Source organism: Ochotona curzoniae, unplaced genomic scaffold (genome assembly GCF_017591425.1).
Source record: "Ochotona curzoniae isolate NIBS_2020 unplaced genomic scaffold, NIBS_Ocur_1.0 scaffold_2453, whole genome shotgun sequence".
Lineage (NCBI taxonomy): Eukaryota > Metazoa > Chordata > Mammalia > Lagomorpha > Ochotonidae > Ochotona > Ochotona curzoniae.
The window spans coordinates 22,217,287-22,244,953 of record NW_024467094.1 but is presented as its reverse complement, the minus strand read 5'-3'; the positions used below and the strand labels follow the sequence as shown (position 1 = coordinate 22,244,953).

Here is a 27,667-nt window from a genome sequence, read left to right as displayed (position 1 = left end):
CCTGAAGCGGATGTCTTCTCTGTGTGTGTCTCCCCCCCCCCCGTTCCCTTCCCCAGATCTCTTTCTCATTCTACCACCAACCTGCCCCAGCCCCAAACACCTGGAGCTCAAGAAGCTGCCTGCCTACTTAGAAAAAAAAAATGTGTAGAGCACTTGGTACATACAACTTGGCTGCCTGCATCCATAGTGGAACTCCTGGTTTGTGTCCTAGCTCTGCTTCTGATCCAGCTTCCTGCTAACACACAACTGGAGAAGCAGCAAGTGATGACTCAAATTCCTAGGCCCCTGGCACCCACATAAAAGACATGGGTCAAATTCATGCCCTGATCGTTGGGGACATTTGGGGAGAGAATTAGCAGATGGAAGATGTATGTGTGTGTGTGTGTGTGTGTGTGTGTGTGTGTGTGTGTACATGTGCACCTTTCCAGAAGAGAGGGAAGGCATGAGTGTGCGAGAGGGCAGCCTGTTTAGTGTGGATCAGTCATCACCCATCGCCCTTTGGTTCTAACCTTGAGGTCCTCAACTTCAGTTCAAAGCCCAATAGGCCTGACCCCCACCTCAAAAAGACCCCTGCCCTGGTACAGTCCAACACAGATTTTGTGAAAATAGACTTTATTATAATAAAATGTGGTTTTAAACAAATTCCCCCACCAGCCCACACTCCTGGAGATCGAGGAGAGGGTAGGGTCCAATCAGACAAACTCCCACCATGGCAAAGGAAACATGCAAGACACACTCACCCTCCAAGGGCAGGGGCTGGGTAGAGGGTGCAGGGCCCCCATCCCATGATAGATGTGTAGGAAATGTATGAAAATAGTTGCATGAATCTGGCCTTCCTGCTGGCCCCCAACTCTGATGGGGGTGCCAAAGGAAAGTGATGCAAAAGACAAGTTGAATCCAATGAACAAAATAAGGCAAACCCAACTGCTGCTTGCTGCCCACTGGCCCTTGGGGCTTGGAGCCAGAAGACCCTGGGCAGAAGGGGTGGAGCACTGTGGGTGGAGTCAGGCAAGGCCTTTCTTCTTCCCCAGCAGTGGGCAGGCTATGCCATGTGGGGAAGCAGGAGGAGGAAGCTGGACCGAGGCACTGAGTATGTACAATATATACATGGCTCCACGCACGCAAAGGGAAGCGAGTTGGGGAGGATCCAGTGCAAATGTTTCCTTCAGGGCAGGGAAGACTTGATCTGGACAACCAGAGCCACCAGAGGGAATGGGTCCCCTCTCCCCCAGGGTCCCCAGACTGGCTTGGCGAGAGCTTATGTAAGGGACCTACACAACACAGTGGGAAACCAGGAGTGGTTGAGCGGGGACAGAGTCTGGGTTCCAGTCCTGGCCTGGCTGAGGCGTCAGTGGCCTTGGCCACGCTACTTACTCACTATGGGCTCAGTCTCCCCTGCTGTAGGAGGAAGGGGTCCAGCTAGACGGTTCATCCGTAAAGACACCATCTGGACCGAACCCTTACTGAGTCACTGATTCTCATCAAAGGCCCCAGTGCCAACACAGATGTCTTGTGCCTAGCCCTGATGGCCACAGGGTCTCAGGGGGCTTCTTGAAGCCTCTTCGGCTTACAGGGCTGGTCATAGCATCACTCCTTCTTCCCAGAGCCCAGGCGCCTGAGGAGCTGCTTCCCCTTGGAGAGAAGGCCCCGTACCATCTTGCTTGTGCCCTGGGCCTGCCCCGGTTTGATCCTCATGGGGCTGCCAGGACCCGGGACACAGGCCCAGCCTGGGGGTCTTGAGGACCCTGGCGTGGTGCTGACCCAGTCCTAGAACGTGAGAAAAAGATGGGGCAGAGTCAGGGTCAACTCCTTGGTCCACTCATGACTGCTCATCCATGCAGGCTCAAGGACCCAAACCTCCAATGCCCCAGAACCAGGGTACCCCAGGCCCCCCACCTACCCCTGCCCAGACACACAGAACACAGGAGGGATGAGAGGGACGGTGCTGAGGGAACACTGGATGAGGAGTCTGATGGAAATGCAGTCTCAGCTCTGTCCACCTGTGACCCTAGGAAAGCCCCTTCCCCTTCCTGGGTCCCAGGAGACAATGACAGGCTGACAGCTCAAGAGTTCTTGAGGGGCTAACTCTGTGATATAGCAGGTAAAGTCAGTGGTATCAGCTTCCCACACGGTTGCTGGTTCATCTCTCAGCTGCTCAACTTTCAGTTCAGCTCCCTGCTAATGATCTGGGAAAGTGGCAGAAGATGGCCCAAGCACTTGGGCCCTGGCATTCATGTGGGAGACCTAGAAGGAGCTCCTGGATCCTGGCTTCAAACCGACTTAGCACCATTTACACTCATCTGGAGAGTGAACCAACAGATGGAAGATCTCCACCTGCCCCCGCAAGTCTGCCTTTTGAGTAAATAAATAATCATTTTAAAAAGAAGAATGCTCAGATCCTGACCACTGAATGGGTATCCTCAGCACCCCAGTTTGTCCTCACTCTCTCTCAATTAGAAAAAGCATGGCATGGGCCACGTGGTATGGCTGCCCCCACCAGGGAGGGCACGCCCCCCCAGCCCTAACCCACCCCTGGCATTTCACCGACAGAACCTCCCTCAGCCAGCTCAGTGAAGAGGAGCCCAGAGCCTGCTCCACGTGGAGGCAATGGGGACTCGCCTTTGAATTTCCTGAAGTCACCCCTGAATGGCAGAGAGGTGGGGGTCCCCAGGGAAAACAGTCACAGGTAGCCTGCATGCCCCCCCACAACACACACACTCTCCTGTAGACTTCCCTGCCTTTAGCACCCCCTTGCCAAATCTCCTCCTCCTCCTGTAAGCCGCTGGGCTGCTGCTTGTGTCCCTGGCCACCCAGGCAGAGTCGTTCAGGGGCCTGAGCACGGGGAGTGGGCAGGCAGGGGAGCGACTCAAAAGCCCTCTTCTGTGTGCTGATGTCCCCTCCACACCCCCGTACCTGGCCCTGCATTTTTGCCTCCTGCCAGCCTGAGTGGCCCCCAACCCTCTCTTCCCCCAAATCCCATCCATTGCCCAGAGCTCAGGCCAGGAAACAGGTGCACAACCAAGGTCCCAACTCTGCCTCGCAGGCCTAGAGGCCAAAGTACCTACTGCCTCTGGCCAGGCCTGCTGCCCAGCTGGGGAGCCCTGCCCCCCGGCTCCCTCCCAGGGTTCCTCCCACTGCATCCCAGGAGGGCAGGATTGCTGCGAAGCAGGGGGAGCACTGGCTTGGCACTGACTGTGGGTTTCAACTATTCAGGCTTCTGTCTTATCCTCCAAGCAGACAAAATGACAAGAGCCAGAAGGAAATTAGACATCTGGTCACCCCTAGGTCACCGCCATGCAGAAGACAAGGATGGGGAGGCTCTGACTACCAGTGGCCTCGATGTGCCATCCTTCTGTCCCCAGTAATAATCACAGGCTTGTAACACGAAAGCCATGTGGCATTACACTATCAGGGATGAGTCATGGCTTGGGTGTGTCACCGTGGGCAGCCAAGCTAAGGAGACAGCTGGCACTGCCCAGGGTAAAGAGGAGGGATAGTCCAGGATCCAAACTTGGCTCATGGTCAGATCTCATTCCCTTGCTTGGAAACAACATATGAGACAAGGCAGAGGGAGAGGGTGCTGTCTGGTCATGGTGGAGGGGGTGACACAGGACACAGGGGGCTGTCTCCCCACTTACATGTCGCTCTCTACATATATCTATCTCCAGCTAGCACTGGACTCTTCTCCTCCTCGTTCTCTGAGAACAGGCAACAAAGAGAGGAGACGGGTTACGCACAGACCCAAGCGCTCTCCGCCGGCAGCAGCAGATAGCCCGGGCACAGGAGCAGGTCCGGCTCCGTGTGCCCTTTGCATTTGGAACTGCTGCACATCAAAGCCCTGAGTTTCCTGGAGCGAGTCGGGGCCCCTCACCCAGGCCCTGCCCTGAGGCTGCCTGCTAGGTTGCCCAACTCAGGAGGGACACATGGTCCTTGCAGCAGGGTGGAGGGCAACCCAGCTGGGTGGGAACACCCTGAGGGGACAATGAAGATGATGACCAGCCAGGGTTGGAGGGGCAGGAACCTCCTGCCCATGAATCCCTCACCTCTGGCAGCACTGGGATGCTGCCAGCTGGTCAGAAAACCTAGGGGTCAAGGTCACTGCTGTCATACCTCTGCAGCCAGAGGTTACATGCTGGGATGCTTGGCTGCTCTCTAGCAGTGGCTCAGCAGTGACACCCTGGACACAGGGGGCACCTGTGTTGTCGTCCCAGCCATGACATGGTCCTGATACCCGCCCCCCGCTCCCAGCTGCCACCACCCCAGCAAGGCACAAACTAAACTGCTCAGCTGAGAGCCAATTGCTCACTGACCTGAACCTCAGCCTGGGGTGCACTGGGATCCCTGTTGGGGCCTCCTGCCTCAGGCCCAGGGTCCTCCAAGAAGTTGGATGGAACCAGGCCTCTCTGTCCATTCAGCTCCCCCTGGGGAGGAGAAGCTGGTGAGAATGAACCCAGGAAAGAGGTCCCGGCCTTGACCATGAAGTCTCCAGAGAGCAACAGCCAGAGCTAGGGGGCCAGGAGCCATCCCTGCTCCAGCCAGCTCTGAGGCACTTCCCTGCCCCCACCCCCATCAAAGCTCTCACGTAGTAGAACCCATCGTCGTCCATGCTCCCGAACACAGTGATGATGTCCCCCGCCCGGAAGGGCAGCTCCGCCTGCCGGGACAGCGAGACATAGGTGTGTGGCCCACAGTGGCCATGCTATCTTTCCTCTTTACTGGAGACGTTCTGGGGGGGGGGGGTCCCTTACCTCCACATCCATATTGGGGGAGTTCTCCCTGGGATTGTAGTCAAACGCAGCTACCATGGAATGGGCTGATTTCAGGCAAGCCGAGGAGATGATGGACTGGGGTGGCCCTGTTCAGGGAGAGAAAGCCTGAGGCCTGCCCACCCCAATGCTACCCCCTTCCAAACATGACCACCACCACCACCCCCATCCTGACATCAGGGGTTACTCCTCACCTGGGCCGGGCTGGGCAGAGTTGTCCGTCTCTGCTGTAAAAGAGCCAGCCAGTGAGCCCTGTGCCACCGGCCCGAGTTCATCTCCACGGGAGGGGGCTGGCACCAGGCAGGATATTGGCCTTGTGCCAAGGATGGAGAGGCAAGGGTGGGCAGAGAGAGAGGGCATGCCAGCACCCTCCTCCCATACCCAGAGAGGGATGAGGCGAGTGCCAGGCTACACAGGTCTTGCAGTGGTGGCAGAGGGAGCTTTGGGGAACAGGGGTCCCCAGCAGCATCAAGCCCCCCATGGGACAAGAAGCCTTGATTCCCTCAGGTGCCTTCCCAAAGCGGAGCAGTGCCACCCCGCCCACGGGCACCAGGGAGGACATGGTCCTTCCCACCTTTCTTGGCACGTCGGGGCTTGGGTGGAGGCCCTGCTGTATGAGCTGTGGAGTACACAAAGGGACCGTTTCCTGATGGATGAAGACAAGGAGAGAGGAAAGAGAGACTGAGGCAGGGCAGGTGTAGGCGAGGACAAGAGTTGTAATGGATACTTAGGGTCATGTCAGGGTTCCCTACCTTGGTCTTTAATGGTTGGCAACTCCCGGCCCCAACAAGAGCCAATCCCCCTCCCCTGCAGGACTCCAAACACAAGTCACAGGGCATCATGCTTTTCTGTGCAGGGGCTTGGCTGGGCCCCGCTGGGGCTTGGACAAATGAGGCTGCCCAGACATATGTGATCCCTGGGGTGGGTCTAGGCTGGTGCGACGGGAAGCGAGTCCTACCTGAGGCCTCAGCAAGCGCCTCTGGAGACAGGTAGCCCTGCCGCAGCAGTTGCTGCTTCCCCATGGCACTGTCCACGGCCACCTCGGTCACCATGTTGCAGGGGATGTAGCCTGTCCGGCCCCCGCCTTCACCCCGGTAGAAGCCATCAGCATCCTTGTCCCCAAACACCTGTGGCAAAGACCAGTTGCCTCAAGAAACCAGTTGGGCTTGCTCCCTGTACCCCAGGCTCTCAACTCAGCAGCTACCCGCACCCTGAGGCTGGGGGAGAGGTGCCAGAAGACCTTTCCCCTCTGTGCAATAGAAAGCAGGGACGACAGCAAGCAACGATCCCAGGGTTCAGGGAAGATGACTTTCAATGGCAGCAGCAGTCACTGCCTGTAGGCCTGCTGCCCCCAACCCCAGCCTGAAGCCCCGAAACCTCGGAGCAGCAGGACCATGGAAGCAGCAACAGCTGAAGGGCTGGGCGTTCACACACTTCCTGCACAGCCCACAGACCATCTGGTAAGAGTGACATTCGTGTTATCTCCATTTCGCCAGCCAGCAGACAGGAGTGAGGGCCTCCAGGCAAGGTCACACACTGACCCTTGTGGTGCCAAGCAAGAGAGAACAGGAAGACGTAGGCCAGGCTGGGCTTTGGGGGGCGGGGGGCGTGGCTCAGTCCTACCTTCAGAATCTGGCCCTCCCGAAAGGGGAGCTCCTCTTCTGCAGCATCAGGGTTGGGGGACATAGACACGGGGTCATAGTCAAACAGAGCCACGAAGAGCCGAACAGGGAGGTCCTGGTGAGCTGGTGCTTCGGAAGGACTCCTCGGAGGGGCTGTGGACAGGGCTGTGGACAGCCCAGGGACTCGATGAGTTACAGCGCAGGGCTTAGGAAAGACCACCCCCTCAAGTCCATACCAACCCCCACCCACCACACAGGCACTCACCCAGCTCGTTGACTCCTGGCCTGGGGACCCGAGCTCCTCTCCTCTGCAGGACCCTCCGCCCAGAGCTGTCCTGCCCCCTGAGTTCCCCAGGCTCTACTACCTGCAAAAAGAAGGTTCCAGAAGGCTAAGGTGACACAGCGTCCCACCCGCCCATGCGCCCTGGCTCTGCCTGGCAGCAGCAGCAGCAGCAGCAGCGTAAGCAACACAGAAGAGCAACAGCATAGCAGGTCTCACCCAACCTTCCCAAAAACCCTGGGGTGGGGGGTCCAGTCCCAGTCCCCCTAGAAGGTGAGTGCAGCAGAGGGGACCAGACTTGGCCTGAGGAGTGTGGAGAGTGGCTATGCTAAGTCTAGCAGCCTCCAAACATGCTGCCATGGTCCGTGTCCTGAAGATATCGCTAACTCGGCACAAGCGAGGGCCACTAACAGGGCCAAAAGGTGATGCCAGATACCCGAATACTGCGCCTCCTGGCTGCAGGTTGGCAGAAGCAGCAAAGCAGTGAGATGTGGGTGGGAGGAGCGCGTGAGAGAGCCCTGAGGCCCAGCCCCCCCCTTCTGCTGATGGAGGCGGCAGAGTGGAATGGGGGTGACCAGTGGCCAGCAAGCAGCAGGCAGGGGGCTGCCCGGGCTAGGGAGTGGACACGGACCCGCGAGGGAGACTCCTTGGCTCGGCTAGTCGTGCTGCGGCCTCTCCGCTCTGGCTCCCCTTTCTCCCAGGCTGGGAGGCGTGGGGAGGGGCTGGGGCCTAAACTGGCCTTCAGGGGCCCCCTGGGCCTTGCCACAGGTGCTGTGGCCCAGGCCTCCCCATCTCCAGGGTAGCAGGAGCCGCTGATGCTCAAGCCCCCGCTTCCTGCCTCCTGTTCGTCCTCAGAATCGTACTCGATGCTGATTTCCAAGCACTTGGACGAGAGGCAGCTGGCCAGGCTGGATTCTGGGGCCCGGCCCCGGGAGCACCTTCGGGAGGGTCCCAGCCGTCTCCCACCAGCCTCTAATCCGGTCTTGCTGCCCTCTGCCACAGAAGGGCTGCCCCGGTCGCGGTCGCGCATGGGACCCGGCCGCCCAGAGGCCTGGGGCGGGCCGTTGCTGAGAAGCCGGCTGCAGTGTTCCCGCGGGTCAGGAGGCCGTCTGCGGTTCGGGGGCTTCTCGGGAGAGCCCCCTCCTCTCCTCCGGCCATTTCCGCCAACAACTCCTGGCCCATCCTCCAGGCGGTCGCCGGCCCTGGACGACTCCAAAGACAATGGACCTGGGCAGGGGCCCTGGAGCTGGCCACTGTGGAGCCCCAACAGAGCAGGTGCCAGCAGACCAGGGGCTCTGGAGGACCGGCTTGCCTCCTGTAGCTGTTCCTCCTCTTCCTCCTCCTCTTCCTCCTCCTCCGGGATGCTAAAGAGCTCCTTGCTGCAGAACTGCTGGAGGGGCAGCTCCAGGATCTGTTCCAGAATCTCTTCATCACTGTCAGCCTCACAAAAGGCGTCCAGCTGGGGCTGCGCCTGGGGGGAGGGCGCAGCAGACAGTGGCAGGGACAGGCGTCCAGGAGGAGGGACGGGGGAGAGTGTGCAGGGGCGGGCATCAGGGGCTGTGATCTTTGCCTTCAAATGAGGACAGGGGTAAGGAGGCCCACAGCCTGCCCCCAGTCACTTCAGAGAAAAAAAAAAAAGACCGAGGCTGCCCTGAAGTCATATCCACATCTAAGCAGAACTGGGGAGTATCAGGGTTTGCCCCCACTGGGCAGCTGCCACACCAGTCATAGTGTAAAGTTCCACCCCCCTCGCCTGAAGCTCCCAGCACAGGGCTCACAGATGGCACCAGTTCCCCCTGCCAGAGCCCTGGGTCCCATTGCCAGAGAAGGCTCAGAAAAAAAAAATATGGGCTCCCCCCCCACACACATACCCATTTCCTCCCAGGAGGGCGGAGATGACTTTCCCTTGGCTGCCTAGGTCAGGGCCCTTGTCACACACCTAGCATGTCGGCACTCAGGGGCGGTGGGAACAGCTGCCAATACCCGGAGTCTGAGGTTTGGGACCCACCAGTCTCTCCCCACCCCGTTACCTTGGCCCCGTTCTCCCTGCTGCTCTGGCCAGCAACCTGCTTCTGAATGGAGCAGGCCCTGGAAGCCAGCTCCTCTTCTTCTTCCTCTTCTTCTTCCTGGATATCTGACAGGTCTGAGTTGCGGCCATGATCCACGAGGGAGTTCACCAGACAAGCTCCGAGCCCTGTCGTGTCCTCCTGCAGGAGATCAGCAGGGAGCAGCGGGGTGGGAGGGAGGGGACATCAGTGAAGACCACCAGGGGCCACAGGGTCAGAATGAAAAGGGTCTCTTGTGGAGGCTGTCTGGCTAAAACGCTGCCTCGGACACCTGCAGCTTTTACTGAGTGCCTGGATGACAGTCCCGGCTCTGCTCCTAACTCCAGCTGCCTGCTAACATGGGTCCTGGGAGGCAGAGCTTGTGGCTCAGCATTCAGATTCCTGCCACACTCAAGTGAGAGACCCAGACTGAGTTTCTGGATTCTGGCTCAGCTTGGCCCAGCCCTGGCTATGCAGGCAATTGGGGCAAAATAAATAAGTAAAACCAAGTAGATGGGAACATTCTCTCTCTCTCTCTCAAATTTAAAAAAATAAATAAAATTTTTAAAAGGTGCCCTGGCACAGGGAGAAAGAGCCCAGAATGGAGGATGTGCTTGAGCTGAGAGGAGGTGGAGAGGAGGATGGAGGATGGGAGCCAAATGAGAGAGGGCTGGGAAGAGAGATATAACAGACAGAATCAGAGCACAGAGAACGCTGTAGCAGAGAGGATGCTGGATATGGGTGGCAGAAGGTGACTGCATCTTTGAGGTGGCCCAGCACGTCCCTGATTCCTACCTCGGCCCTGGATCCCAGCCCGGAGCCTGTATCTCCTCCGTGGCAGGCCTCTGAACCGGGTGCCCTCTGGACCACGGCCCCCTGGATGGAGCAGGAGGCCAGACAGGCCTCTCTTGCCGTCCACTCAACCTCCTGCTTGGCCATGGAGGGAGCCACAGGGCCACGGCCTCCCTCGGCCAGGGCTGGTTCGCTGGCCCTCCTCTCGTCTGTAGTGCCCAAAGCAGCTTCCCCAGCTTCCTCCTGAAATGCAGGACACTGAGGCTGCACCCCAGCCCTTCTCTCAGCCCTTCTCTCAGCCTGCACCTGCCCAGTCTCCCCAGACAGGTACCTGGGAGCAAGGTGCCAGTGGTTCCTCTTGGGGTCCTCTCGGCGACTCTCTGCCAGGGTTTGTAGGAGGTCCCCCTGGGGGATCTTGCGTTCCATGGGGAGCGAGGCGCTGTAAGGGAGGGCCAGGGTCTCCAAGCCCTGGAGAGGCTGGAGCAAGAGGTGATCTGGCCTCGGGGCTTGGTCGTGGAGAGGGGCAAGAGGCCCTGGCAGGCAAACAGGCTGGAGACAGGGCAGGGGCGATAGGAGCGGGGATGGAGTCAGCCGACTCGCCATGGGGCGACATGGTGCGCACGGTCACCTGGCGACACACCTGCAGCAGATGCAGCTGGGACAACTCCACCAGCACACTGCCTGCCGTAGGTGAGGCCACCTCCATGATCTGCAGTGGGGAGGGAACACAGGAGGGGGCAGGCACGCTGAGCCACCAAGGGAGGACACAGCAGCAGCAGCTGGCATTGCAGTGGGCCGGGTGCCCGTCAGCCTTCCGCATGCCTGCTCACAATGCTTCTAGCCTCACAGCTTCAGTGCTGTCACTGTTTTCAAATCTATCACCAGCTGCCAAGGCACATGCCCTTACCCAATCTGCCATACAGTGCCCAAATGCCAGGGATTGGACATCCGTGGGCTGGGCCCAAGAAACCAGGCCAACCCCCAGACTAGGACCCCAAGTCTAGGCAGGCAGAATCCCTAGGCCATACCTTCTGCCCATCGGCATAGACGGCATAGCCCATGACCCGGACACCGTTGGAGGTCCCAGCAGCGTCGATGGTGACTGGAAGCCAGCTGATGATCAAGATTCCAGGGGAGGGTCCTGGCTCTATCTGCACATCCAGGGGAGCATCAGGTGGGCCTGGGATTGGGTGGGGCACAAGACCCAACAATGCAATCAAAGCACTCCTGGCCGGCAAGTCCCGCCCCCTTTGCTGAATCTCTCTTCCCACCACACCCCCAGGCCCAGTCTGCAGCAGGTGCTGGAGTCTGTGCTCAAGTCTGCTCACCTGCTGGGAGTGTGGTGAACTGCAAGGCAGCAGCCCGTTGTTCCAGCCTCTCCCAGCCTGGGTCCCAGGGCCCTCGGGTTGGGAGCTGGGCCTCTACTCTGGCCTGATAGAGCGTGCCAGGTCGTAAGTTGCAGAAGGTGGTCCAGTAGGTGCTGGGGTGGGCAGGTGGGCACTCCTCCCCATTGAGGTAGATGGCATGGGCCAAGTTGCTGTTGCCGGGCACCCAGGTGATCTCAGCAGATGTGGCTGTCAAGCGGTGAACCCGCAGCTGGCTCGGGACCACTCCGGCCCGAGCACCCACAGCTAGGCAACAGCGCAGAGGGTCTGAGCCGCCTCTGCTGGTCAGGGCCTGGACAGAAACGTGGAGGGGCTCAGCCTGCAGGTCCAGGTTCTCAAGCACAGCCTTGGGAGGTGCCCCGGGTCCTAGGGCCTGCCGCAGCTCCCCGTTCACGCAGATCCGGAAGCCAAGCAGCTGCACACGCTCTGGTGGCGGCTCCCACGCCAGGACCACACTGCGGGCCAGCTGCTTGAGAACTACCAGGTGGCGGGGGTAAGGCACGGCAGGAGGCTCGCCCAGTCCCTCCGGCGGGGGGCTCACACCCAGTTCTTCAGCTGTGTCCTCCTGCTGTTCGCATCTAGGCTGGCTCTGGCCCCCGCTGCTCTGGGCCTCACTATGACAGCCGCTCCCACCTCCACTCAGGAAACTGAGTTCAGGCCCTGAACTGTGGGACAGGTCGGCCAGCTCCGGGGGAAGGGAGGTCAGGAGGTCGTCATCGGACACACGCTCTACAAAGTTGGAAGGGACCAGGCCCCGTCGGCCGTCCATGAGTTCCCCTGGCAGAGGTGGGGGATGGGAAAGGGCAGACAGAGAAAGGAGAGAAAAAAAAAAAAAACAGGCCAATGATGCAGCAAAGTCACTCCCTGGGTTCCAGTCACAGGTTCCCTCTCAGTGTAGGGAGGGGACAGGAGGAATCACTGTGTGAGTGACTGGGAGCGGGCTGCTGGCATGCGGGTGGAGAAGCACCCAGAGGCTTGCTGAAACGCCCATCCAACGCTGCCAGGGTGGAGCTCAGCGCACAGCTCCAACCAGCTCCGCACAGACGGAGACACAGAACAACCACGTCTAAGTGGCCATGCGGAGAAGAGCTATTTCTAGATGCAAGGCCACGGTGTCTAGGAAGCTGCTCCTCGGCTGTCTCTTAACTGATATAAGACTAAAGCCCACCTAGCATGGGGTGCACAGCTGCTCACCCTGGGTGGAGGCTCTATGACTGTGGATTACCATCTTCTTTGGAAACTCTCAGCTCTGGCAGTGGATTTTAGACAGACCTGAGGACTGGGGGCGGGGTGGACGTGCAGCCAGGCAGGGCAAGTCAGGGTGGAGCTCCAGGCTCCTGGCCCAGCCCTGGCTGTTGCAAGCATTTGGGAAGTGAACCAGCAGATGAAAGTGCTTTGTCTCTCTCTTTGTCAAATAGGTGATTAAACCTTTTAATTTGAAGGTATAACTTCTGACCTGGTTACAGGGAATTAAAAGGCAGTTACCCAGAACCCTGTCTTAATCCCTAGAACCCTTGAACATGCCCTTATTTGGAGAGAGATATTTGCAAATGCAATGAGATTAAGGATGTCAGGCCGAGATCCCTAACTAGATCACTTGGTGGGAGTCTGAACCCCTCCTGAGTGGGAGTGTTCTGAGAAGACAGAGATCCTATGGGACGCAGGGCAGGCAAGGCGACCACAGACACAGACTGTGTAGCCACGGTCACAGCCAAGGACACCTGGCAGCACAGCTGGGATGACAGCGGTGCTGAGCCAGGGATTCCCACCTTGCAGCCTCCAGAAGAGGGCAGTGAGAGAGTCAAGAAGCCTACCCCGGGCCCAGCGTGATGGCGTAACAGTTAAGGTCCTCGCCTCGAACACGCCAGGATCCCATATGGGTGCCCGTTCTAATCCCAGCAGCTCCACTTCCCATCCAGCTCCCTGCCTGTAGCCTGGGAAAGCAGTCAAGGATGGCCCAAAGCCTTGGGACCCTGCACCCATGTGGGAGACCCGGAAAGAAGTTCCTGGCTCCTGGCTTCAGATCGGCTCAGCACCAGCAGTTGAGTGAATCACTGGACGATGACTCATCGGACAGAAGATCTTCCTCTCTGTCTCTCCTCCTCTCTGTACATCTGCCTTTCCAATAATAAATAAATCTTTAAAACAAACAAACAAAAAAGCTGCCAGTATCTATATATATGTATACATAAAAAGAAGCCTACCCCAATCTGACCCAGCCATCCAGCGCAAGTGCCAGTTCCTGGTGGTGAGTCCACCAGGTGCTGCCTGCTTCCAGAAACAGGTATTTAGGGTTGACCTTGACTTTCTTCCCAAAGTCCAGTTCTCTGGGAAGCTATAGAATCCTGCTCCTATGGAGAGTTTCACTGCTTAAGCCACAAAACCAGGCACTACCACTGTCAGAAGCTGCTCCAACCACAGGCACAAGGCCCAGGGGAAGTCGTTGAGCAGGCTCTGACGCCTTCGGACCCATACCAACCTCTGTCCTAGACCCTCCATACAGACACACAGCCCCTGTCCAGGCCTCACCCAGTGTCATCCTTAACACCGCTGGAGAATGCCACCTGGCATCGGGCCAGGGCCACCCTGAGCCCTGCTTCTCACAGGCCCTGCCCACTCACTGCAGGAGCCCTGTGACTACGGCTCCCCCATATCGACTGCAGGATCTTCTTAAAGCTCACATGCTACCCCTTCTCCTGGGCTCAGGCCCCCAGTTTCTCCCCCCTGCACTTGAACAGAGGGGACATCGAATGGGCACAGCAGCCCAACAGCAGAGGAAGGGACAGAGTGACCCCTTGCTGCCTTTATACCTTCAAAGAAGCCATCCTCGTCCATGCTGCCATAGACGTAAATGTATTCACCGGCCGTCAGCGGTAGTTCCGCCTCTGGATTTTCATTGGGGCCCTCGAAGGGGTTGTAGCTGTGAGAAGAGGCACAGAGGACGAGGAGACGGCGGAGGACAGGGACCTGTCTCTGCCATACCTGCCTTCCCTCCCCATGGGCCTTCCCAGAGAAGTAACTCACGGTGCCCACCTTGCCCCACCTAGCATGTCCAGTGGGGACCTCCACACCATCCGTAACAACTCCATCCCTGCCCCCTCCTCCCGATCCCCTTAGGTGCTGATCAGGGATGAGGTAGAGTGAAGGTGACAGGCTCACCTATAGCGTGCTATGAAGACCTGAATCCTGGCTCCTCCCCGGCTGCCCTCTGGCACTGCTGGGAGCAGGGAGATGCTGTCTGCCTCAAGCTCCTCCACCTCGCTGGCTGTGTCCACCTGGGGGGCAGACACAAAGGGCTGGATCCTCTCCAGGGCCCAGGGCCAGAGGCAACACAGGCAGTTGGGCCCACGGAGTGGAGCCGCCCGGTGCTTTGAGGCAGGAAAGAGAGCATTGGTGTGCTGGACGAGGCCAGTGGCAAGCAGCTGCCCGACGACATATCTATCAGAAGGCCTGGCAAAGCCCTGGCCTCTAGCCTGGTGACAACGCTACTGCGGTTTGGCCCTGGAACTCAGAACTTCCTGTCCACTTGTCCGACCCATGACTGGGAGTGCTCCAGATCCTCTGACTCTGGTTCAGGTGGCTGAGGCTGGCCTGGAAACAGGTGGTCCTCTCTTTTGGGCCAAGCAAGGCCTGGCAAGTAGGGGCTCCAGGAGGCAGCCCCTCAGGACCAGCTACACACCCAGCAGTACCACTCCTTCCCCCCAGGGGGCAGGAGAGGTTCCCTTTCTGAAACCCTGGAAAAAGCAGGGCTGCTCCTGATCTGCACCGCCCGCCCCCCCCCCCCGTTTTTTTTCAGGGTTTATGGGTAGGAGGAAGGAAGAGATGAAAAAAAAGAGGGATGATCGATGGCTGAGGAAAGGATGACAACGGATGCCACATGTCTGGCACCGGCTGTGTGTCCCCATAGAGACAGCTCCCTGCAGGTGGCGTGGCATGTCATCTCTCCTCCAACCACCAGAGAAGACGGAGTACTGGCCCTGACATTCAGACAGGTCTGGTGGCTCCTGACGGTCACCACAGCTTCCACCTGCACTTCCTGACCGCAAGGTAGAATCTACCTCCCAACTTGGGACCTCGCTATAGCCACCCAACTCCCCAGGGACACCAGGAGAGGTCAGACTCTTCCCCTCCACCCCAGCCCCAGGGCCAGAGCCCCAGTCTCTCTCCGCAGCACTGACCTCAGGCGTAGGGCAGGACTTGGGACTGTTGTGGATGGATTCGGAGCGAGAGGAATTAGAGAAAGATTCTGTTTTCTTCGCTGTCCTTCGAGAGATTCCAGTGAGCATGGCAGGGGTGGGCTCAGAAGACTTTGGGGTGCAACGCCCTGGGGAGCCTGGCGGGAGGTCAAGGTCTAAAGAGAAAATGGGGGGGGGGGAGTGAGGATTGGGATGTGTGGCCTGAGGTGGGACCAGGAAGGCAGGACACAGCCATGTGGCTCTTTATCCAGCCCGATGCCTCCTTGTCCAGATTTCCTTTCAGAAGGGAGGTCTGTGAAGGGAAACTTACTAAGCAGAGGAACATTGTTGCCTACAACCGTAGGAGCAGCTTGATGTGATCCGTGTAAGGATTCCTATTGGCTAGCATAGGGCCTCAAATCTCACAAGCCCCACCCACAGTCATATGACCGGTACATGAGCAGAGCTGGAACCACCAAATTTGACTGTTCCCCAGTCCCTGGCTCTTCCCATGGTCACATGACCCCCTCACAGCCATGGCCACAAGGTCTAGCTAGCTAGGGAGCGCTGTTTCTCTTCATCAGTGCTAGCACCTTTCCAGGCACAGCTGTGATGCTGTGTGAGCTGCTGTCCTTCCTCGCTTTCTACCAAAGCCATGGGCCTGGGGATTCCAGGTCAATGTCCCTACAGTCCAGCTTACCTTTGGGGCCAGACCCCTGGCAGGGCTGGGGGGCAGAGCAGCAGCAGGGGGGTGATGGCTGATCACCGAGGGCACCACAGCCCAGGGCGGAGGTAAGCAGGTCCAAGGGGCCAGGGTGGAGGCGGAAGGCCTGCAGCTCCTGTGCCAGGAGGCTAAAGCGTTCAGTTTGGCTCCGGCACTGTTCCTCGAGTTCTCGAACCCGTGCCTGGGTCAAAAAAGACCCCCCATGAGCCACCAGGCCTGCCATAAATGACCAGTGCCAGCCCGTACCATCGCCACACAGCCTCAGTCCACAGCCACCTGCCCTCAGCCCAGCTGTCCCCCATGGGCTCAATGATGTCTAAGTTGCAGACGAAGCCTTGTGCTGGAGCACATCCTTGTTGCCTTCCTCCTACCTACCCCTCCCACCAATATCACCTCTGGGCTCTCTCAGCTCCATCCTGGCCCACCCAAGGATTCCCAGCTCTGTGCCAATGACACTCCCAACTGGACCTGAAAGGGAAGGGGAAGGGAAGGGCGGGGGCCAGGGAGCTGTACCTGCATGGAATCCAAGGTAGACTGCGCAGGGAAGGAAAGCACAGAGCAGAAGTTAGAATCCTACCCTGCAGGTCACTGACCAAGCGAGGGAGGGGCAGAAAGGGCTTTCTCAGCACGCTCCGTCAGGTCGGCTCCTCGGATTGACTCAGCAGTGCCCAGCTGCAGGGAGGCTCAAGGCAGCCCCTGGCACTGGGCAAGGGGAGCCCCCTGCTTATGGACTGGGCCTTCCCCAGGCCTTGGAGCGATCCAAGACCCCTCCTCCAGCCCCCTTCCCAGGTACCCAAGCATTGTCCAGGGGTGCAGCTTGGAAGCCCCGCCTCCCTCTCCAGGCCCTACCTCCAGCAATTGCACAGCCCCTTCATGTTCCCTCTTTGCTTCTGCCTGGGCCTGCAGGTGGGAGGAGGCAGACGCTGCAGAGGCAGGAAGTGGCAGGTGGGGGGGACCAGGGGAGGGAAAGACAAGGGAAAAAAGGACTGGGGCGCTGGGAAGCAGGGGCTGACAGGCTGCTCCCTCCCCAGCTCCTCTTCCCACAACGCCACCCTCCTGGTGGTCCTCCCAGCTCTCAGACGCTCCTCCTTAGCCTCTGCAACCTGCCCCTTACTCCACTTGTGAAGGTTAAGGTGCCCTGGACAGTGTGCTGGGCCATTTTATACCCTGCCCTTGCCCCCAAGGGGTCCCATCAAAGCCACCACTTGCATGCTGATACACATGCTTGAACTTGGAACTCAGGACTCCCCACCTCCCAGCTCTATTACCCTTCTCCTCCACCACTCGTCCCTCCCCCAGCAGGTGCAGACAGCAAAGACTACCACAGAGGGATTCAGCTGGAACTACAGTCAGTCTCCAGACCCCATTTCAAATCACTTGTCCTCTGGCACAGATGGCCGCCACCTACCTGCGGACCCCTGTACCCCCCCCATGCTCCCTACTCCACAGCTGCCCCTAGCAACCACATGTGATCCTGTGCAGTTAGGAACCTGCTTAGACCTTTCTACTCACAGAGTGCTGTGTCTGCACCCTCCGCAAGGCCAGTTTAGCCCCAGCACCGCTGGCTCCTGGTTACTCCTGCTATATCCTAACCACACTGCTCTCGGATCTAGCTCTCTCTGGCACAGAGCACCTGCAGGTGCTCCTGAGGTCTTTGCCTCTGCAGGGAGGCCTCCCTATTGACTTTCCTAAAGTGGCTTCTCACCCAGTCCCAGTCGCTCAACCACCTCGCCCTGTGCGTCTCTCCCACGTCCCTGGCCAGTGCCTCGAATCAGCTCCTCTATGGATCCGCTCGTGTGCTAGTTGGGCGGGACTCAGTCCTCCCTCACCACTGTCTCCTGAGTGCCTAGTGCAGGGCCTGGCACGCAACAGGTGCACCATAGAGGTGAGCCAGGTGGGCGGCAAGGCTGCAGCCTGCCAGCCTACCATACTGCCCTCGCCCCTGCCCACACCTGCTGCAGCCTCCGGACTTCTTCCTGCTTCTCCCGCAGGCTGAGCCGAGCCTGCTCATGTTCCACCTCCAGCTGCTGCCGCCGCTGGGCCACCTCCCGCATGTGCTGCAAGACAAGACTGGATCAAGGCCAGCGCTCCCAGCTCCACAGTTTCTATAGGAAACTCCAAGAATAAGGAGCCTTGGGTCCCAGTCGCTTGGGAGCCCAGTGCCCTCCCTTCAGCACACAGCCCCCTCACCTTCAGCACCTGCTCCAGGCTCTCCAGTTTGCTCTGCAGGCCCTGACTCTTGCGAAGGGCAGAGTCCCTTTCTTGCGTCACCCCTAGGAGCTGGCCCCTCAGCTCCGAATTCTCCCACTCCACCTGGCAAAGGAACCGGAGCAGGGAGCGGGGCATATGGCCTTGGCCCACTCACTCCCTCACCAGGAAGGAACAGGGCTGGCCATGCCCAACTGACGCCCTTGCTGGGGACCCAGACCCCTGAACACATGTGTGCAGAAATGGTACCTGCTCCTTCTCTGTGGCTCTCCCATGGAGCCGTGAGTTCTCCTCCACAAGACGGGCATTCTCACTCTGGGCTTCTCTCAGCTGCAGTTCCTAGGTGGGGGCACAGACACTCTGTAGGGGCTGCCAGCACCCACACACTAGACCCTTCCTCCCCTTGCCTGAAGCCTGCAGCAGCTGGGAAAGCCTGGCATTTCAGGAGGGAAGCCCTGACAGGGGGGCTCACTCTCCAGCTGCCCCAGGGAAGCAAGACAAGGTTCCTGGGCAGCCCCCCAGAACTCACCAGCTCCTCACATCGCCTCTGCTTCTTACGGGCTTCCTGCTCCAAGCTCTCACATTTCTTCCGCTTCTTACTGAGCTCAGACTCCTTCGGGGTCAGAATCAAGGGCTCCTCAGGGTGGGGGGAAAGGCAAATCTGCCCCCCTCCAACAGGCCCCTTCCAGCCCCTGACCTGGGACTCACCAGTTGTTGCACCTTCTGCCGACTCTCTGGCTCTGCGGGGACCACGGTCAGGTTGTCCACATTCTGCTGGAGAGTGGCCTGGAGAGCCAGGGGCAGGGGCTTGACACTTGCTCCCAGCCTAGCTTCGGCCCAGCGGGGTAGGGTACAGCCAGCAGTGAGACCCCCTGCCTCACACTTGGGGAGAGGGGCACTGCCAGGCACCCCCCGCCTGGTACCCCCCTAACCGGCTGTGCTGAGAGCCTGGGACCTGTGTGTCCTCAGGGAAAGCTCTGTTATCCAGGCCAAAGCTTTCCCTTTTTAGCTGCCAGCAGCGGCCCAGCTCTGCACTCAATAACTGTCCCAGGTGTCCTTCAGAGGGCTGCCTGAGCCCCCGGGAATATGGTGTTCCCAGAGCTCCCAGAAACTGGGTTTGGCCTGGAGCAAGGCATGCCTGGCCAGACTCTGTCCCTGGCTTCACGGCCCACCCGATCACACCTTCCACATCTTGCCCAGAGTGCTTCATCCACTTCTGCCTCACATAGAAGGGCAAAATCCCAGCAAGAAGCAACCCCACCACCACCCAGAGGCCCTGGGAACTGTGGGTGCCTCCTTCCATCTCACTTCCCAGAAGGAGGTAGGCCTAGGTGCCGCCCTCCTGGGATGGGGGGAGGATAGACCCCTAAGCTCAGGAAGCCTGGAGCCGGTTCCTGTCCCTGAGAACAGAGGGTGCCTGGGCCCCCTGCTCTCCCCCTCCCCCCGTTCAGTTGACGGGGACCTGTACCTGGAGTCCAGGCAGATGTACCGCCGCCCCCAGGAAGCCCTCAGGGCCAGGCCAGGCCTGCCGCGCAGACTCTGAAGGGGGCGTCCCCGCTCCACTGCGGTGGCGGCGACGGCAGGAGGCGGCACGGGCTGGGCCCCGGGCGGCTGCCAGGGCAACCAGGGATTTGCTGCTGGGCCGTACCACTGGCAGCGCAGCAGGGGCGGCCTGGCTGGCCCCGCGGGGCGCAGGTCTCCGGAGGGCGAAACCCCGGATCCTTGGGGGGGGGGGAGCTGCCCCGGGCCAGGAAAGCTCTCCAGACCCTGGGAGTGCGCACGCCAACATCGGCTTCTCCGGGTTTTAAACTCGATTCAAGTGGGAAGGGATCCCAGGGTCGCTCGCACCCCACACCTGCACACACCCATACACCTGCCCTGACGCGGGCGCTCACCTCTCCCGGGGCCCCGGGGGCCGGCACCCCTGCCTTGGCCGGGACTGCGAGGTCCTGAGGCCGGAGCGGAGGAGGTGGCTCCTGCTGGTTGCGCAGGGCGATCTGCCTCTGCAGCCGCAGTACCTCCCGCTGCGACTCGCGCAGCAGCCGATCGAAATCCCGCACGTGGAGCCACTGGGGACCCTCCTGGAGTGAGGGGACAGAGAGCAGAGTCAGACCTAACCCCACGCTAGCCACCACCTGGCCCGAGAGACCGGACGGAGACGTGCACGTCCTCCCCTCCGTCCCTGCGGGGTCCTCTTAGCGCGCCTCTGCTGGCACTAGCCTCGCTAGCCTGGGGGTAGACAACCACCGCGACTGCTTTGCGGGACGCTTGCGACTCGCCGGTCCTGTGCTAGGCGCTTAATGAGCATTCCTGCACACCGGCGTGAGGGGTGTGTGTGTATATTCAAGCAGTCACACGCGCTGGCACAGGTCTCCAGCCTGGGGCGCAGAACTGCCCAGGTCTGCGGCGGTTGGCTCCACCCCTTCAGTCCAGGCTCTTTCCCTGCCCCCTCTCCCACCTGGGCCGTTGCCAGGGGAACCTACTCCCCAGCATCCTCCACCAACCTCCCCGCTTCATTTGCATTTCATTTACGTCTGGTCCGCATCCCACAGGCTGAGCGCGGGCCGCTGACAGCATCGAGCCTGGCCTCCACGCACCTTGCCTACCAGGCTGAGTCGGGCCTGCAGCTCCCTGCACTCGCGCTGCAAGGATGCGATCTGCATGTCCTTAGCCAGCAGTGCGCTGGCGGTCTCGCTAAGGTCCCGGGCTCGCTGGTGGGCTAGGGCCTTCCGACACAAATCCAGGCTGGTTCCCGGATGGGGCACAGGGGCACTCACCTAGCCAGAGGAGGGGTAAGGCCAGAGGTCACCTGAGGGCTGGGGCGCTTCTCCCACTCCCCAGCTAATCTTTGCAGAAGATGCCAGAATGAAAACTTGTGAATCTGGTCTCCTGCATCAGTATCCCAGCTGACTGTGGTCTCAGAGACCAGCCCACCTCACCCAGCAGCTGCCAAGCAGGACTGAAAGGGTTAATGCCGCCTCTTCAAGGAGGCCCAGAGGCTGCTGCTAATTCGGGGCTGCCACCCCTACTCTTCCCCCACTCCAGCTCCACACCCCAGATGAGCTCAGCCAGAGGCTGCAGCAGGCACCACACGTGTGGCAATCCGGCTTCCTGCTCCCTGTCAGCTCAGGAACCTCCTCTGCCAGGCCTCCTCTCCCTGCTGTATCCCAGACATCTCAGCTGCCTCACTTGGCTCGCCTGGGCCCTTCATACCCTCCAGTGCCTGGGCCCCTGCTTTGCAGGGTGCAGACCCCAGCTCCCCTCTTCCCCTGGGCTTCCGGCTCCATCCTCACCACCCTCAGGTTAGTTTCCTGCAGCTTCCGCGCCCTCTCCTCCAGGCGCTTGGCAATGACCGCCAGCTCGGCATTCTTCCGCTTCAGCCGCCGCACTTTCTCCTCCGTCTCCGGAAAGCTGCTCTTCCTCTAAGAAGGGGACAGCCAGAATTGGGGTATGTGGGAAGCCTGGAGCCCCGGCCCTTGGCAACCTTGACCCAGGGTGGCTTAGCCACTTGGGGCTTGGGTCACCTCCAGGAGCCCCCGCCTAGACACGTGTTCCTGAGTGAGGAGAGCATGGAGGCCAAGGGCCCCACTTTCCAAGCCTTACCAGCATCTGGTTTTCCTCCTTGAGGATGGCACAGCGCTGCCGCAGCTCCCCCAGGGCCCTCAGTAGCTCCAGATTGGGCCTGTTGCCGAAGCCCACGGTCAGCTTGGCCTGACGCGGGAAAGGATAGGGGACAGCCCCCTCAGTGACCCCCCCCATGCAGAGTCCCTCCTACAGTAGCAACCCCCTCCACAGCCACGGGCACAGTGAGATGAGCAAGTAAGTTCTTTCCCCATCCCAGGCTTTCCAATACACCAGCACAGGAAGCCCAGGAGGGGGGCTGTCCAGCTGTCTGTCCTCAGCTTGGAGTCTTCCCTGTGGCTCCTGCCCATACTCTCCTGGCCCACAAGTCCCCCGCTGACCCCTGAGGTGCTCCTTCCAACGCCCTGCTCCCCCACTGCCTGCCCATGAGCCTCCCCCTGAATCTGCTTCCCCTGGACTCTGACTTCACCAGATGCCTCCATGCACCCCAACACCCTCCAGCTACCAAGGACAGACAGATTTTCAGAGTAACAAGGAGGAGGCAGTGCAGGGGCTGGGTGGCACCAGACATAGACAGACAGACAAATGCAACCCCCACCTCCCCCTACCGAAAAAAAAAATATGGAGCCACTGAAATTTCTCTCCAAATGAAGGGAGGACACAGAGAGATAGACACTTGGACCAGACAGGACACAGGAGTGGGAGAGGTGGGAAGTGCGGTGACACATCTCACCTAGCCTCCTAGTTAGGCTGCAGGAGAGCCCAGCCCTCAGCAGCTCCTACCTTAAGGAAAGCCTCCACCTCCTTCTCCTCGTCCGGCTTCAGGTGCCAAGGTCCAGGGTCCACTGCTTGCTCCCCCCGGGGAAGCAGCCCAGCCTCTGTTCCCTCCAGGTCCATGCCCACCTCGGCCCCAGGGTTGCAGGCTCTCTCCACCGTGGAACTCTCCTCAGGTCTCTGTTCTCCAGCCTGCAGAACTGCCGGAGTGGCAGCAATGCTTGGGGCTATGATTCCAGCTTCACCCCCCTGGCCCGGAGGCCAGCTCTGCCAGGCAGGCAGTGTCCATGGCTCCAAGGCTCCGGGGTCGCCAGGTGGCGGGAGGGTTGTCAGTTGCTCCATGGTAGTGCCAAGGGGCCCCAGAACCTGGGCCGGGGGACATCACCCAGCCACAGCAGGTGGCTGTGGAAGGTCAGGCTGGGCCAGACCCTTCCTCTCTGAGCTGCTAGATTCACCAAAGCTCCATCCGAGGCTGGCCGGGTGCTTCCTCCCCCACAAAGCAGGCTTATGAAGGCGTCAGAGCTGCAGGAGCTGAAGCAAGGGGTGCCGCAAGCACTGTTGGATGGTGGCTGTGCGTGTGTGTGAGTATGTGGAACGGCAAGGGTGTCCCCCGGGGGGTGGGAAGGATGTGCCGAGGCCAGCCCAGCAGCGGTAGTAGCAGCAGTCCTGTCTATACAGCCAGGTCTGTCCGTGTTTAGGGGAGGATGCTCCCACTTGTGTGTGTTCAGGGCGGTGGTGCTGTGTGTAGCTGTCTGCGCTGTGTCAGAGTTGCCAGTTGTTGCTGTGTGTGTGTGTGGGTGGGTAGGTGTCTGTCTTGCAGGGCTGTGGCGATATATGCTGGTGTCACTGGCTGTCGTTGAGGGGCTCAGTGCTGTGCAGCTGGGTGCATCGGGGCTATGTGGCCGTCATCCTCTGTGAGTCTGATCATCCGTCATGACCCTTTAGCCTGGCTGGAGTCCTCGGGAGCGGTATGTGTTGGGGGAAAGCAGTGATCCGCTGTGGTCCTTTATCTCCTGCTCCGTCTCCGCTGCTGCTCACTCCCTTGGTGGCTGGCAGGTCTGGTCCTAAGGAGGCCTGGGTCGATGGGCTGCTTGCCTCATAGTCTCTGCCCCTGCTGGTCTCAGTTCTGGGGACTGCAGGGGTCCCTCACAGCCCCAGAGCCTGGCGACGGTGGGCACCAAAGAGGACTGAGTCTCAGAATGGGGGGCGGGAGGTGGCGAGCAGGAGAGAAGCAGCCCTCCCCTCCCCCTCCCCTCCCGCGCACCAATAGGAAGTCGGCTGCTGGTTTCCATGGTGATGGCGCCCCGACTGGTGGGCTGGACCTGCTGGCAGGGCCGGGACAGAGGGAAGAGCAGGTTCCTCGCAGGATGCCAGTCCAGCACTCGCCACGGTAGCTTCCCAGCCTCGTCCCTGCATACCCTCCTCCACCCCAGGTAGGGGCTGCAGACCGACCTTCCCTACACCGGGTGGAACAGGAAAGCCGCGGAGAAGGGCAGGACCAGAAAAGACAGCAGCTGAGGTGAGACAAAGAAATTAGGGCACTGGGACCAAGCAGGCTGAGGGATTGCTTCAGTGCCTTCCTGGCACACTGGGGATGCACCCTGGCTGTCCCAGGCCAGCCGAGGAGACCACCTGGCTTGGCCCAGAATTCTCAGGGAATCCATCTGCTATCCAGCCTTAGGCCTTTTTGCTGTGAGAAAAATGGCTTTTGGGGGACAGCCATGTGGGACTCTCTCCCCCCCACACACACAGCTAGGAGTCAGCCTCTGTGTGGGACTGGATGGAGCCTAGATGGAGTCCCCTAACACAAGGGTGTTGAGAGAGGCCCTGTAGGCAACCACCCCACACACTGAACCTGGGATTCAGTGGACAAGTCCGTCTCCGTTTAGGTCGGGGGCCCTCGTGTGGCATCCCCAGAGAACAGCAGCCACAGCACTGAACTAAGAGAGTCCCAGCTTGTGAGCCCCACCCAGGTCAGAGCAGTGGGTCTGGGGGTGCGTCTACATGGGAGGAGGGGACATCTTAATTCCCTAAAGCAAAGTGTAGACTGATGGGCACACCGCCACCTGATGTGTGTGGCCAATGTTTAGGTCTGAGCATGCTCATATGTGCGTGCCGTTGCTTGCATGCATTCACAGAATAGACAAATTTCTGTATATGTACAGGGGCCAGAGTGTGTGTGTATTGTATCTGAGTTTCATTGGGTGTTTATGCATGTATGTTTCTATGTGTGTCATTGCATATATGCATATATTATCTATAAGTTTATATGTCACAGTGTCTATGTGTATGCTGATATATACATGGAAGGCTATCATTGTATACCAATTATAACACCTGGGTCCTAATACATGTGTTGCCATGTGCCACTGCTGGCACTACAGGCACTACACCACCATAGGTGATGTGTCAGTGTTTGATGACCTACAACGCATGCAACAGCACGGACACAGACGTATGTTCATCCGACAGTGTCTGTGAGGATTAGTCCCAAGGCCCATGACTGCTTGAGCTCCTTCTGTAAAATGGTGCTGTGTCTGCTTGATGTCCAGGGAGCCAGGGCCTGGCTGGAGCGGAGACCCCAGGCAGGGTGTGACAGCCCCTGACGTGCTTTTTCCCACAGGCAGGGAATCGGCTCTAGATGAGCCGAAGTGCCTACCATCACGGAACGCCTCATCATTGTCATACTGCGTGTGGGAGAATAAGAAAAAGGGCTGTGAATGTTGAGTACGCTTGACTCCTGAAAGCCTGTGATGAGGAGGGCCCGCTGTCTTGGTGTATATACATATGCCTGTACGTGCCTGGTGACCGGCTGAACATGTCCCTAGGCATCTACGGATGTACTACCATGTACGAATGTGTATCACCCACACATGTGTATGAAGGCTCCGCCTTTATCATGTGGATGTCAGTTACATTTGCATGCTTTTCTGTATGTGACCTGTGCCACATATGGTTATGTCATTGTGTGATGGTGTAACGGGTTAATTCCAGAAGTTCATGATCAGTTAAATTTAAAAGATTTTATTTTACCACAAACAACCTTGAAATCCAGTCACTGCATAAGGTACAGTTCCCACAAACTATTGGAAGCATGATTTCAACATTATTTGCATTAAAGTAAACTTATCTTTTAATTCCATTTTCCAGGATTTTTTGAAGCTCCCATCATACTGATTATATGCCCTGGGTGTGTGTGTGTAGCCCTGTGTGTCGTGTTGTGCCACATGAGCTATGTCACTGAGCTGTCTCACTGTCCTTGTGTGTTCCTGTCATATATGTGTGAAAATGCAAACACGTGCTGGTATGTGTGCTTTGCTTGTTATCTGTGGACTTGTCTATGTGTGAAACGCTGCATCCTGGCTCAATTCTTACATTTTAAGGGTCCCCAGGCCTTTCTTAGATTAAAACTGAAGATAAGCGGTTTCAGTTCGTGGCTGTAAATGGTGGAGGGACAAGGCAGAGCCAGCGGAGGGCAGAAGGTGGGAGCACCCCGCCGTGTCCTGCCCCCGCCCTCAGATTGCCAACAAGTCCTCCCTCCCCCGAGCTAGGCCTTTCCCTCCCCCAGCTGCGGCCTGGAAGGCCCAGAGCCCTGCACATCCCATTGGGAGGGCGAGCCTGACCACCCCCATCTCAACCCTGGTGTGTAGCACCATAGCCATGTGCCCTCTCCCCTCACCCAGCAACAGAGACTCGGACAAGAGAGAAACAGATTGCATTCTTTATTACTGTCAGCAGCCCTTCCATGCGCCCACCCTTCCAGGGACCCCACGCTTCCCCACCCACCTGTTATGGCTGCCCCTGGGGTCCGCATGCCCTGCGCTGCCACCCCACTCCCGACCCCACCCTATGGCTCCCACCTAGACTTTGGGTCAGCCCAGCAGCGGTGGCAGGGGGCGGCTGGTGCCCCTCCCAGGTTGTCTGGAAGGGAAGGCAGCACTGCCGGGGGGGATGTCGGGAGCCTTGCCAGGGGTCTAGGCGGGAGAAGGGACGCCTGAAGTGCTCACCTGTGCCACTGGGTCCTGAAGTGAGGCCGCAGGCGGCGGCGGCGTGGTCCGAAGCCCACAGTACACTCATCCATAAAGTAGGAAACACTACACCCTCCAGTGCTGTTAGTAGTGCTTTCTACTTTATGGGTGACTGCACTGTCTGTCTATCCTTCGGTGCGTGGAGTCTTCAAGCCGCCCGCTCTTCTTTCAGCTCCTGCTTGGGAAGCCCCCCAGCCCACCCTGTGGCTTCCGAAGACCCCCTACACCTTGCCCATGGCCCTCAGTGGGCCCGGCCCAGGGCCTTGTGGGCGGTGACTCAGCATGGCGCCAGACTTGCCTGTTCTCCCTCTCCCCCCCACTTCCTCTTTGTTTCCCTCTTCCCCTCCCCCCAGGCTCCACCCCAGCCCCACATTCAAGGACCCTCAGGTAGAGGCCATAGCGGTTCTGAAGGCCTGACCCCAGCCTCCAGGCCTGATGTCCCCTTCTCGACTACAACACCCACCCTCCAGAAGGCCACTGAGGCAGCCACAGCCAAGTTCTTGCCTAGGCCTGGGTCCACAGCCCGTCCGCCATTGTCCCGTGGTTCAAAACCTGCCAGCCACTGCCCTGCAGCTCCCCGGCACAAATCCAATGGTCTCATGGCCAAAGCCACTGCCATGTTAGGTGAAGGAAGGCACATGGCACCTCTTTCTGTCTCCAGTCCGAGTTTCTGGCCCTTGCCACCTCTCCCTTAATCTTAAGCTGCTTCCCTCTTTCCCCAGGCCAGGCACCAGACCCTTCCACCAGGGAGGATCCTGAGGCACTGCCCCCCAGAAGTCCTACAGGTCCAAGGGTCATTGCATCTGTGTGCCTAGAGCTGCCCTGCTCAGCGCTGGCACCCATGCTGCTGTCCTAACCCCAATCCCTCAGCCTGCAACCTTAGCCCTGGAGGCGTATTATCCAGAAGGCTCATGGAGGCATAGTATCCAGACGCCCTGGCTAGGGCTAAAGTGAAGGTTGTAGTTCTTACCTGAGGTTGCAGGGCTGGAGAGGAACAAGCCCCGGGCTCCAGGCTCCGAAATGGGGTTCCCTTCAAGGCGGGCAGGGCTTATAACCCCGAGGCCACGTGGGCCAGAGCTCGGGGCGCCCAACGGTCTTGGAGCCCGCCCCCACACCGCAGCAGAGATCAGCCACCCCTCCCCTCCCTGGGGAGGACAGACTGACAGGAAACCAGAGACAAGGCCAGGAGTGGCGGGAGGGGGCTGAGAAGATCATCTCATGCTCTGGACAGGTGGCTTCTGGGACCCCAGCCTTGCCCTCTTCCCCCTCCCCCACCCCTAAAGTGT

At 59.3% G+C, this 27,667-nt stretch overlaps 1 protein-coding gene and 1 long non-coding RNA gene across 2 annotated transcripts; both read right to left on the bottom strand.

Moving 5' to 3' along the window:
- Positions 1 to 601: 601 nt before the first annotated feature.
- Positions 602 to 23,623, bottom strand: TSPOAP1 (TSPO associated protein 1). The gene is made up of 32 exons (XM_041000582.1): positions 22,363 to 23,623; positions 21,601 to 21,708; positions 21,291 to 21,419; positions 20,595 to 20,774; positions 19,893 to 20,078; positions 18,706 to 18,783; positions 18,527 to 18,610; positions 18,247 to 18,336; positions 17,980 to 18,102; positions 17,742 to 17,846; positions 16,639 to 16,689; positions 16,303 to 16,323; positions 15,766 to 15,970; positions 15,069 to 15,241; positions 14,050 to 14,165; positions 13,701 to 13,810; positions 10,834 to 11,667; positions 10,534 to 10,685; positions 9,837 to 10,214; positions 9,509 to 9,748; positions 8,699 to 8,875; positions 7,300 to 8,139; positions 6,654 to 6,753; positions 6,390 to 6,541; positions 5,725 to 5,893; positions 5,341 to 5,412; positions 4,961 to 4,993; positions 4,749 to 4,855; positions 4,583 to 4,654; positions 4,311 to 4,421; positions 3,639 to 3,698; positions 602 to 1,767 (listed from the first exon to the last, which is right to left on the bottom strand). Exons 1-31 carry the CDS (start codon positions 22,693 to 22,695, stop codon positions 3,669 to 3,671), a joined length of 5,559 nt encoding a protein of 1,852 aa, XP_040856516.1. The 5' UTR covers positions 22,696 to 23,623; the 3' UTR covers positions 602 to 1,767; positions 3,639 to 3,668.
- Positions 23,624 to 24,829: 1,206 nt separating this feature from the next.
- LOC121169829 lies at positions 24,830 to 27,392 on the bottom strand. Its single transcript, XR_005885918.1, has 2 exons — positions 27,352 to 27,392; positions 24,830 to 26,556 (listed from the first exon to the last, which is right to left on the bottom strand). It is a non-coding gene; the product is annotated as an uncharacterized LOC121169829 (long non-coding RNA).
- Positions 27,393 to 27,667: the final 275 nt, after the last annotated feature.

What these genes read in the sequence shown, in the direction of transcription:
- TSPOAP1 (XM_041000582.1), bottom strand. Translation starts at nt 22,695, where the DNA reads ATGGAGCAACTGACAACCCTCCCGCCACCTGGCGACCCCGGAGCCTTG. An exon ending in GGGCTGTGCAATTGCTGGAG is followed by an intron (nt 16,324 to 16,638) that starts GTAGGGCCTGGA and finishes TTCCCTGCGCAG; the next exon opens with TCTACCTTGGATTCCATGCA. An exon ending in GCCCCGACGTGCCAAGAAAG is followed by an intron (nt 4,994 to 5,340) that starts GTGGGAAGGACC and finishes GCTCTTTTACAG; the next exon opens with CAGAGACGGACAACTCTGCC.